Genomic DNA, 12,730 nt, shown 5'->3' on the forward strand with positions numbered 1-12,730 from the left:
CATTATGAAATTATCTTCTTTACTTCTGATAGCAAACCTTTATATTAATATAGCCACTCCAACTTTCTGTTAACTGACATTGTTAATTAGCATTGTTGGTTAGCATTAGCAGTCTTTTTCTACCTCTTTACTTTTAACATATTTGTGTCTTTATATTGTGTTTCACGTAGGCTGCATGTAGTTTATTAGGTATGATGTGTGTGTGTGTGTGTGTGTGTGTGTGTGTGTGTGTGTGTGTGTGTGTTGTGCTTGGTTTAGGGTTTATATCTTTAACTTATAGTCTGCCTTCAACTTATACTATACCATGTCATGATTCATGGTTTTTACTTATACATGTGTATTCTCAAACCCCTAGTCTGTTAATACTTTTGTTTTAAATTGTCTATTTTTTTAGACAGCTTTTTGTGATATAATTCACCTACCATGTAATTCACCCATTTAAGGTTTACAATTCAATGGATTTTAGTATATTCGCAGAGTTATACAACCATTATCACAATCAGTTTGTGAACATTTTCATCCCTGCCTGTTATCAGTCACTCTCCATTCCCCATCTCGCCCTACCTCCCCCCAGTCTACTTCTGTCTTGAGTAGATTTGCCTGTTCTGGACATTTCATATAAATAGAATCATACAATATATGGTCTTTTGTGATTGGCTTCTTTCACATAGCACAGTGTTGTCAAGGTTCATTCATGTTGTAACATGTCAGTACTTCATTCCCTTTTATTACCAAGTAATATTCCATTGTGTGGTTATACCACTTTTTGTTTATTCATTCAGTTGATGGACATTTGGGTTGTTTTTACTTTTTGACTGTTGTGAATAATGCTGCTGTGAACAATCTTGTACAAGTTTTTTGTGGACATATGTTTTTATTTCTTTTGGGCATATACCCCCAAAATATATATTAGGAGTGGAGTTGCTGGGCTATATGGTAACTCTGTGTGTAATATTTTGAGTAACTGCCGAATTGTTTTCTAGAAAGCCACCATTTTACAGTCCCACTAGCCATGAATGATGGTTCCAGTTTCTCCACATCCATGCCAACCCTTGTTATTGTCTTTTTGAATGTAACCATCCTCATGTTAAGTGGTCGACTATCTTTTAAAAACATTTTTTAATGAGAAAAGTTTTTAAAATATTTCACTACCATTTATTTATGTATGTACGTATATATGTACATATGGCTGTGTTGGGTCTTCGTTGCTGCGTGTGGCCTTTCTCTAGTTGTGGCGAGTGGGGACTGCTCTTCATTGCCATGTGCGGGCTTCTCACTGCGGTGGCTTCTCTTGTTGAGGAGCACAGGCTCTAGGCGCGCAGACTTCAGTAGTTGTGGCATGCAGGCTCAGTAGTTGTGGTGCATGGGCTTAGTTGCTCCACGGCATGTGGGATCTTCCTGGACCAGGGCTCGAACCCATGTCCCCTGTGTTGACGGGTGGATTCTTAACTATCCTGCCACCGGGGAAGTCCAATTTCACTACCGTTTAATGATTTCTGGTGTTTTTCATTCCTTTTTTTTTTCTTTCTTTTAAACTTTATTTATTTTTTGGTTGTGCCTTGTGGCTTTTGGGATCTTAGTTCCCCGACCAGGGATTGAACCCATGCCCTCAGCAGTGAAAGCACAGAGTCCCAACCGCTGGACTGCCAGGGAATTCCTGGGTGTTTGTCATTCTTTTTTTAGATCTTTATTTCATCTGGTATCATTTTCCTTATGTCTGAAGAACATCCTCTAACATTTCCTCATAGAGCTGGTCTGTTGGTGATGAATTCTTTCAGCTTTGCATTACTGAAAAAAGTATTTTACCTCCATTTTTAACAGTTTCTCTCCCCTTTTTGATTTCTTTTTTAAAATAATTGTACTATGGTTGATTTACAATATTAGTTTCAGGTGTACAACATAGTGATTCAATATTTGTATATATTATACTCCATTTAAAGTTATTATAAAATGAGGTCTATGTTTGCCTGTACTGTACAATATATCCTTGTTGCTTATTTATTTTATATATACTATTGATAGTTTGTGTCTCTTAATCCCATACCCCTATCTCATCCCTCTCCCCTTCCATCTGCCTATTGATAAACACTAGTTTGTTCTTTATATCTGTGAGTCTGTTTCTCCTTTGTTAGCTACATTTATTTGTTTTATGTTTTAGATTTTACATGTAAGTGATAACACAGAGTATCTGCTGTTGTCTTTTTCTGTCTGACTTATTTCACTAAGCACAGTACTCTCTAGGTCCATCCGCATTGTTGCAAATGGCAGAATTTCATTCTTTTTTCGTTTTTTGAGGAACTTCTGTAGTGGCTATCTCAGTGGTCGCTTGCGATACTTTAACTGTGTTTGATCCACACTCTCTGGTTTGCATTGTTTCCAGCACCAAGTCTGCTGTCAGTCTTATCTTTTGTTTCCCTGCATGCATGTAAGATGTGTTTTTTCCTTTGGCTGCTTTATCTTTTATTTTATCTTTTTATTCCTGATTTTAAACATTGATATAATGTCCTATCATGTTTTCTTCATATTTCTTCCTGGAGTTCTTTGAGATTTTGGATTTGTGGTTTGTATTTTTCACAGATTTGGAAAAGTTTTGACCATTAATTTTCCAAATATATTTCCCTACCCCCATCCTTGGGGCTCCAATGCATGTGTGTAGTAGGCCACTTGATGTCCCACTGCTGACTTATGTTTTGTACATATTTTCTCAGCCTTTTTTCCATCCCTTTTATTTTGTGATGTCCTTAAATTCATTAATCTTTTCTTCTACAATATCTAATCTGACCTGGATCACCTCCAGCATACTTTTCATTTGAAAAATTGTATTTTTTATATCTAGGTGTTTGATTTGCCTTTTTTTTCCATGTGTTCCTATCTCTTCTTCTCTTGGTTATACTTTCTTCTACTTTTGAATACATAGAATATATTTATAACAACTATTTTAATTCCTTGTCCAGTTCTTCCATCTTTTCCATTTATAGGTGATTTTGATTAATATGATTGCTTTTTCTTTTCCTTGTGGGTGGTCTTTTCTTACTTCTTTTGCATGCTTATTAGTTATTGATTGAATGCCGAGCATTGTAAATTTTACCTTACCTCCTTTGTCTGCAGTTTTTTATATTCTTTTAATATGTGTAATTCTGTATTTATCATTGGATGTAGTTAAGTTACTTGAAACCAGTTTGCTTTTATGTTTCATTGGGCTGGACCAGAACAGTCTTTAATCTGGGACTCATTTTTCTCACTACTGAGTCAATACCCTTCTGAGTATTCTCCTTAGTGCCCCATATATTGGGAGGTCTTTTCTATTAACAGCTAGGTGAAACATGAATGATTGCTTGACCTGTGTGACCTTCAAAATTGTTCTGCATGCTGCTTCAAGGTGGTTTCTTTTCCAGCTTTGGACCTTTTCATCACACACCTGTGCTTGTGAGGAGTACTAAGCCAGTAAAGACTTAAGGGGAACTTCCACAGATTTTTGGAGTTCTGTATTGATCGCTTGTCTTCAGTACTCTGCCTTGTAGATTCTAGGTATCTTGGCCTCATCATTTCTGAATGCTGTCTCCTCAGTTGAGGGGGCCTCTAGACCCTGTTTAGGTTCACCCTACCTGTGCTGCAGGCTAGAAACTCCATCCAGGCAATCTGAGGCAATTGTAGGACTAACCTTGTTTCTTTTCTTCTGAAGGATCACTGCCTCTGTTGTCTGTTGTCTGATGTCTGAAACCTATTATTTTAGGGATTTTGTCTGCTTTTTTTAGTCATATAGGGTGAGAGGATAAGTTATTATTACTCTGTCATGGCTTAATGAATAAGTGTACTGCCTAGGATGTAATGGAAGGCATCTTAGTGAGTTGCCATTAGCGAGAACTATTCTCCTTTGCCTGCACAAATTAATGGGTGCTTTAAAAGTAGTGTTCAAGCAGAGGTCATTTGTCATCATTGGTTGCTGGACAGGTTGGGAAGGTCAGGAAGCCTTGATCCACTGTCCTTTAGGGTTATGAAGGAGGTAATAAGTCATTCTAACAACATTTTTATCCTGTTTCCCCTGATATATTGGTAAGACTATCCTATCACCTACTTCAATAGTGAAGAGGGAAATGACCAAGCATGTCCCAGCTCCTTTTTCAACCTTATTTGTTTTTTTTATATGTCATGTAGTGTCAGGCCTCTCTTAGTAAGTTTTACCTCATCAAGGGTTGGTGATAGTATGTTGTGATACTTAATTGCATTAGATTATAAGACTGGAGAATTCTGAAATAGTTCCTCATCAGGAAAGGTTGAAGGTGGCACAGACGTTAGAATTTTAAAAATGATTTTCAAAAAGCTCCATCCTTATTGCCTTTTAAAAGTGGGGTGCCTAGTGTTTGGATGTTGAACTACCTTGTGTTAGAATTATTTTAGTAACAGACTTTTATTTTTCAGTTATTCAAGCGAAGAAATGTTGCTACAGCAGAAGAAGAAACAGAAGAAGAAGTTATGTCAGATGGAGGCTTCCATGAGGCTCAGATTAATAACATGGAGATGGCACCAGTAAGTAGGATAATGAAAGAACCTCTTTTTAATCTTTTTCTGATGAAGATATGAGGTTAGGTCTTTTTTGGAGTTAAAAAAAAAGGGTAGGGGAGTTCCCTGGTGGCCTAGTGATGAGGACTCTGGGCTTTCACTGCAGTGGCCCATGTTCAATCCCTGGTTGGGGAACTGAGAGCCTGCAAGTCGTGTGGTGCAGCCAAACAAAAAAAAGGTTAGGTGGCTACAAAAAGTACTTGGCATTTCATTTTTAAAAGGAAACTATATCTGTAAACTCATGGTTCATAAAATGCTTATTATATTTTGAATAACATGCAGTTAAACAGAATTAACTAATTATGAGATCAATTCAACTATTAAAACTTAAAAGGATAATTATAAAATTATTCCTTAAAAGTTGATAATAAGAGATACTTTAAAGGAAATCCCAATTTGTTACTCATTCCAAGTACAAAATTGGACATGTTCATATGATTTTAAAAATTGATTCCACATCACAACTATTGGAATTTTCTATTGTAACCCATTTTGTAACTTTCTTGAGGTTGCATAAACAGATAAAAATTATGCTTTATTTATATGGATCACACCTGTCTAGATTTCCAGTTTATTTTGATCAATTGTATATGTTTTAATAGATCATATATATACATGATTTTCAAAAAAAGAAAAATCTTTTTCTTCTGCCTTAGTCACCCAATTTCTTTCCCCACTGGCAACCACTATTAGTAGATTCTTATTATTCCTTTTGAGAAAAACCCCTCTCTTTTTTTTGGCAAATAGTAGTGTATTCACAGTATTTTATAGATATTTTTCTCTTTTTTTACTTCATAGATATCCAGTTTTTATGGACCAGCTTTCTTTTGGAATTAGAGCAGTTTAAATTGCTTTGGAATCTATGTAGACGTTATTGCCAACACTATTATTTTGTGGTGAACTCGTCTAGGCTCTTCAGGAAGTTGAAGAGTTCTCTCTCTCTCTCTTTTTTTTTTTTAAAGTGGACATTAAATGATTATGAAGTATTTTGTGGACTGTATTAGGATTCTACAGAGGAAACAGAACCAATTTGGGGGTGGGGGGAGAGGAAGAGAGAGATAGATTGATCCACTGATTATTTGATTTTAAGGAATTGGCTCATGCAATTGTTGGAGCTGTTAAGTCTGAAATCTGTAGGGTAAGCCAGTAGGTTGGAAATTCAGGTAAGAGTTGATATTGTAGGGTTTTTGTTTTGTTGTTTTTTTTTTTTTGCCACGCTGGGTCTTCGCTGTGGCACACAGGTTCTTCTTTGCTGTAGTGTGTGGGCTTCTCTCGTTGTGGCATGCAGGCTTAGTTGTCCTGCAGCATTTGGGATCTTAGTTCCCCGACCAGGGATTGAATCTGCGTTCCCTGCACTGGAAGGCAGATTCTTAACCATTGGATCACCAAGGAAGTCCCAATATTGTAGTTTTGAGTTTGATTTCCTTCTTCAAGAAACTTCAGTCTATGCTCTTCAACTGATTGAATGAGGCCTACCCACATTTTGGAGGATAGTGTGCTTTACTCAGGTGTACTGATTTAAATTTTAGTCACACCTAAAAAGTACTTTCACAGTAACATCTAGATTGGTGTTTGTCCAAACAACTGGGTACCATAACCTAACCAAGTTGACACATAAAATTAACTGTCCCAGTCTACTCCTTGTCATTGTGGCATCCATACCCAACTCCTTAAACCATACTGAGTCTCAGATAAAGACAATGACAAGGTCATACCTCCTTGTAACATGGTATAGCTATCTTGCATGCAGCTGAAAATGCACTAACCTTGTCCTTGGGTGATATTTACTTCTCTCTTGGATATCCTGTAACTTAAATACTCTGATGTGAAATTAACAATATTTAAATACTATTAATGTAAAGTCAGTACATCTTATGTGATAAGGGGATAAGAGAGGGAAGAAAACAAAGATATATGTGGAAACATATTCATAGCAAAATCATACAGGTACTTTTGTTTATTCAGGAATCAGACTTACAAGTTTCAAAGTAGTTACTTTTCTGATTCGTAAGAGCAGAATGCTTCGTTCTCCCCATGGGTTATTCTTAAGTGTTAGGTATTGCTTACCAACCATCTTGCATGTACAACTAAGTGCAGCTTTCTTCACAGTTTATCTTGTTGACTGTTACCCTTCAGGGAATGATAAGAACTTTATTTCATTGTGACAAATGATCCTAAGAAAGTTTAACTACTAATGCTGAGGATGGCTTGTAGTAGGAAATGGGAAAGCGCTAGTAAAGCAAGAAACTAGTGGGAAACTGAGAAGTTTTAATAAAGCAAGAAAATAGAAATTTTAAATAAATTTAAGAGTCAGCTGTTGAATTTGGCAGTGGCTAGAATCTGTGATTTATATAAGACTACTCTATACTCATTCAGTAAATATTTGTTGAGCATCTATAGTATGCCACCCATCAGGGATATAGTGGTAAAATAGACAGGGTGTTTGGCTTTCATGGAGGTTACAGTATACTGGGGGAACCTAAGCAATAAACGGATGACTAAGAAGAATAACTGATACTGAAAATGGCTGGGCATAGGATTAAAATAGAGTGATGTGATCACAGAGATAGAGTAGCTGCTTTAGATTTGAAGGTCAGGAATAGCCTTCTTTTATAATTTAACATTCAATCTGAATGACAAGGAACAGCCAGACATGAGATGAGCAGGAGAGGAAGAATAGTAAACGCCTTGTCTTAGTGTTTACTACTAACATTACTTTCTCACGGTTGTGAGCTTTTTAATGATAGACAAAGATTTTTGGCTTCATCAAATTATTAATCATCTCATACATTTATATATGCAAAGATTATCCTACCGTTGTGTAACTCTTGTAGATAAATATAATTAACTCAGTAACTTGGCCACAATTTGTACTATCTTTGTTTTCCTTTGAATTTAAGTTAAAATTTTATTATATTTGTTTTTTGTTTGTGATTCCAGGGTGGTGTTATTACTTCTGACATGATTGAAATGATATTTTCCAATAGCCCAGAGCAACAGCTTTCAGCAACGCAGAAATTCAGAAAACTGCTTTCAAAAGGTGAGTTCTGAATATGTTAAGTATATTTTCCATTTATTTACAAAGTATTACTTTCCCATAATCTGTTTTTCACACTACAGATAACTTGCTTTGGAGTATCTCTATCAACAGAATAAAAGGACACATACAGACATATGTATATTATGAGCCATGGCTAATTTTTGTTTTTTGTTTTTTGTTTTTTGTTTTGCGGTATGCGGGCCTCTCACTGTTGTGGCCTCTCCCGTTGCGGAGCACAGGCTCCGGACGCACAGGCTCAGTGGCCATGGCTCACGGGCTTAGTTGCTCCGTGGCATGTGGGATCTTCCCGGACCAGGGCATGAACCCGTGTCTCCTGCATCGGCAGGCGGATTCTCAACCACTGCGCCACCAGGGAAGCCCCATGGCTAATTTTTGAATTTCCTTTTTTATTTGTGTGATCTTACCAGGACCAGAAGGCAGCGTTATTTTCATTTCTGAGGTATCTTATAAAAGATCTTAAAGTGATAAGAACGGTAGCAATATTTCATGTTAATTCAAATTGAGAAACTCCACTCTTTTTTAAGAAAAACTTAAAATATCACTTGAAAGAGTAGTGATTGTTGATTCTAATGTTAGCAGTTTATCACTGAAATTTAAGTATGGATTTATTGGTGGACAGGATAACTACCTTTTTGGTGTGTGTGTATGTATAATTAGGGTAGAATGGGATATGATTCTTCTTGTTATCTGAGCAAGTGAGAACTCTGGAATTCTGAGCCATATTGAAATGTTGATAGTAAATCAGCATTAAAACAGTTGACCACCCCCTCCCCCCCATAGTAAGTTATGGTTGTTTGGAGTCATTAGTGATAAATTAATATATCCCGGGGCTTCCCTGGTGGTGCAGTGGTTGAGAATCCGCCTGCCAATGCAGGAGACACGGGTTCGTGCCCCGGTCCGGGAAGATCCCACATGCCGCGGAGCAGCTGGGCCCGTGAGCCATGGCCACTGAGCGTGCGCGTCCGGAGCCTGTGCTCCGCAACGGGAGAGGCCACAACAGTGAGAGGCCCGCGTACCACACACACACACACACAAATATATATATATATATATGTATATATATCCCTTGAGGTTAACTGGAAAGAAAACCTACCACCAGAGCAAAAAATACTTGTTTTTTTTGCATGACAACCTGTTAAAAATAGCTGAAGGCCATTATCATATTACCTTCCCCACCCTTCTAAAAATGTCTTATCTCTTTTTAGCATGCTGAGATGGGTTTCTCAGATAATGTGGTTTTCCAGGGCCTTTCAACACTCTGTTACTTTCCTGCATGTATTCTAGTTTGCTAGCCATTCCTCTTAAAATGTGATAATTAGAAGAGTACTCCAGATGCATTCTTATTACTCTAAGGTGTGGTGGGAGATTGCCTTCCTTGTCCCGAAACTATACATTCCAATAATGTACTCCAGTCTAGCATCATTTATTTTGATAGTCATGGCATAGTAATGCATTTTCAGCAGTCTATACTCCCTAGTACTTTTCTTTATGAACTATTTTTAGGTTTCATCTGTGAAGTCATGTGGATTTTTTTTTTTTTTTTCTTTTTTTGCGGTACGTGGGCGCCTCACTGTTGTGGCGCAGGCTCAGTGGCCATGGCTCCCGGGCCTATCCGCTCCGCGGAATGTGGGATCTTCCCGGATCGGGGCACGAACCCGCGTCCCCTGCATCGGCAGGTGGAGTCTCAACCACTGCGCCACCAGGGAAACCCAGTCATATGGATTTTTAAAAATTGCTTTAAAAAAATCTAAAAGCTGAGTTTTGCTTTATCCCTGTTGTTTTATTGCCATCTTTGGCTTATTGTTATTCTTTCTATATGTTGTTTCTGTAATCTAGCACGTTAACTACTTCATTTTTATTGTCATCATCAAATTTATTTGTTGTGTTTATATGAATGGTTGATAAAAATGTTGAACCAGGCAAAGAACATGTCATTAGAGCTTGCTGCAAATTAACATTGAACCATTAGTCATCTCTTCCAAGTACAGGCCATTGATTTAGCTAAGAGTCCCTAGTAGCACTGTAATCCAGCTGCCATTTTTCTTGCATAGCTACATGAATGTCATCAAAAACTTTGTCAAATGTCTTGCTGAAATTACAGTGCTAATTGTTTAGGGCATTTCTTATCTATTTGCCCAACAAGTTTCTATTGAATGACTTTATTTATAAGATACTCTATTGTCATAAATGAAAATGAGATTAATTTGGCAAGTCATTCTTAGTGAATTTCTGCTGACTCCTATTTATCACTACAGCAGTAAAATTAGATCCTGCAAGCACAGAATCTCTTAATCCAGTTTCTTTGGACAATTTATGTTAAATAAAAGAGAGAGACTTAAAACCCATACACAGAAAAAGGGTTAGAAGGAAGTATACCAAAATAATAACAGTGGTTGTCTTTTGATGTTTTTCCCCATACTTTCTGAGGCAGTAATTTTAATTTTGAAGAATTCTGCCCATCATATTTCCATGTTAAGGCTTCCCTTATTATGAAATCTTTTAAGCTACCCTAGTCTCAAAGTGACTGAACTCAGTTTTACATTTTTTTTTCTGTTTTAGATTTACAGCATGAAAGAGATGCTAAAAATGGAGGGAGGGATATTATGAAGTAAGTTTGAGCTTTATAAAGTCCTTGCCTTGAAATCAAAGGATTATTTTTCTTCTTTCCTTTTATTTTTATGGGGAGACAGAACCTAATCCTCCTATTGATGAAGTCATCAGCACACCAGGAGTAGTGGCCAGGTTTGTGGAGTTCCTCAAACGAAAAGAGAATTGTACATTGCAGGTGCGGACCATTTTCATTTCTTGCCTCATATCTTAATTCCCTTTACAAAGTTACATTTTGTATACAGATTTGTTACTTATTTTAATCTATATGAAGGGTTAATTTTTTGATACTGATGTTCCTGACAGCCACATTGCAAACTGCTTTGATAGCTTTGTCAACATCCAAGCCCTTGGTTTTACTCTTTAAAATTCTTGTTACTTTTAGTCATGTAAAAGATTATTTTATGATGACTATGGATCGTACTTACCTGGTAGGGAATTGTTTGCAGTAGAGGAGCCATTATAATGATCTAAGTGTGGACTATGTAAAATTTGGTTCTGATGGATTTTTAGATTGTACTTGTTGGGTTTTTCAGGGCTGTGTAACATGGGCTAGATCAGAGACTCACTGATCCCAAAACCTGGTACTAATTAATCCTTCCCCTCTACCCCCGGCCCCACCCCAAAAGAACTGACAAGGATGTAGCCTTGTTGGGAACGTGTGTGCTTTCTCCTCTGTTAATTTACTGTATTAGTACTGTTGTATAGGAGTTCCAAGAGAAAATTCTACAGCTTCTGGATTAGATAATTTTTACAGTAAAAAGAACCAACTGTCAACTGACTCTCATCTTGGGAGTTACGTAGAAATTTAAAAATACTATATTGTTCTGAATAAAGTTGGATCTTAAGTAAACTAGTAATTAAGTAATTCAGTAGCTAGACTTCCTTGGAGTAACCAACTGGATCAATTTCTGAGTTATTCTTTAACAAATACCTGTGATTCCTAAATTCTCACTTGTAGGATCTAATCTGAGTGGCTCAGGCCCTTTAGAAAGATTCTGCAACTATAAAGATTGGTTAGGTCCTACATAGATTACAAAATGGGGTTATTTTTCCAAGTAAATATTTGCTAATAACAAGTTAATCATAAAGATAACTTTCACCCCCATGTTTACCTTTGCCTTACTCTAAGGGTGTAATAAGGACTGGGGCATCTTTATAAGTATAAGTAACAGCTCCTCTCCCCAGGTTCCTTACTATCCAGAGCATTATTGATAATTCATAAGACTTGATGCTTTGTCTTGATATTTTCTCTCCTTTCCTCCCATCCCATCCTTCTCTCTCTTTTACTCTCTTTGTTGCGGTGATGAGTTTCTTCCAGAGGAAAAACAGGAAGTCCAGAAAAGGTAGAGTACTTCAGTGTCCCATCAGTTTTTCTTCTCCAGTTTGACATTTACTAATCCCCAAGTTCATTTGAATTAAGATTCTGTTTTGTTAGCTGCTTCCTGGATTGTAATTCTGGTCCCCATCTAAGGCCAGGATCACCAGACACCTGGAAAATAATCAGGTTCACCTAGAGAGCAAAGAAAGAGGACTTTTCTCAGAAAAAAAGGAAATCCAGACAACCAGTACTGCAGAGAACAGAGCCTGAGCCCCTTAAGCAACCTATCAAGAGAACCAGAGGGACCAAATGAAGAGCCTTACTGCAGTTTATCATTTGAAAAGCTTTGTAGGAAGAGGGAGGTAGGGAAAATTATCATTTTGTTCATGTGGAAGTATGTTTCTATCCTGTCTCTGACAATGAGAGTAATTCAGAGATAATTAAATTTACTCCTGGATTTAGCAGTTTTTAGTAGGTGGTTGCAGAGGTCTAGTTTCTTAATGTGTTAAAGAAAGATGGTATAACTTTCTAGTCCTAAAATGAAAAATGTCAGAGAATTTGGTCTTTCTCCATCCCTACCTTCTCCAGTATTCCCTAAAGAGCACAGTATATTCTCTCAGACAGTGCCCTCTCCTGGCTAACACATGTAAATTCTACATCATTTTTGATTTTGTAGTCCTAGAGTTTGTATCTTAACACATCTGAAGATGAAAGCCTTCAGAAATCTCTAATTTGCTTCTATCAGAATTCTCAGATTCCACCCTTGTGCAGCCTAAGATTGAGAAATGATTCCTCTGGAAGTGACCACCTCATGATTTTCACCTTAGCGATCCAAAGACTCTAGAGAAAACGAACCTGTTTATTATATAAAGGTCATCATCCCCAGCTTTTCTTCTGTGTGCGTTTAAGCACAATATGGTGTTCTTTCTCCAGTGTGACTAATGGGTAACCTTGACTACCCCAGAAGCAGGAGGAGCAAATATATTGATGGAGACCTTAGAGCCAGGAGACTTCATTGTTAAATAATTAGACATGCTCTGGGAAGCTTGGAGGGTATTCCTTCCTCTGTCTTCTTGGAGAGCGCTAGGATGTGAGCTATCCATGATATTCCTACCTGCTTATTAGAAATTTGAATAGTGTGTCTTTGGAATGGGGTGTTTGCCATTTCTCTTCTAGAAAGA

At 37.2% G+C, this 12,730-nt stretch overlaps 1 protein-coding gene across 1 annotated transcript in view; it reads left to right on the plus strand.

Annotated features, from left to right (window-relative positions):
- KPNA1 (karyopherin subunit alpha 1) overlaps positions 1-12,730 on the plus strand; it is an 82,330-nt gene that overhangs the window by 42,384 nt on the left and 27,216 nt on the right. Inside the window, exons 3-5 of the mRNA XM_059064395.2 lie at positions 4,420-4,527; positions 7,501-7,600; positions 10,312-10,406. Coding sequence (XP_058920378.1) covers positions 4,420-4,527; positions 7,501-7,600; positions 10,312-10,406 — 303 coding nt within the window. The remainder of the gene's footprint in view (positions 1-4,419; positions 4,528-7,500; positions 7,601-10,311; positions 10,407-12,730) is intronic.

The sequence above is a fragment of the Kogia breviceps genome, chromosome 5, assembly GCF_026419965.1.
Source record: "Kogia breviceps isolate mKogBre1 chromosome 5, mKogBre1 haplotype 1, whole genome shotgun sequence".
In the NCBI taxonomy this organism is placed as follows: Eukaryota; Metazoa; Chordata; class Mammalia; order Artiodactyla; family Physeteridae; genus Kogia; species Kogia breviceps.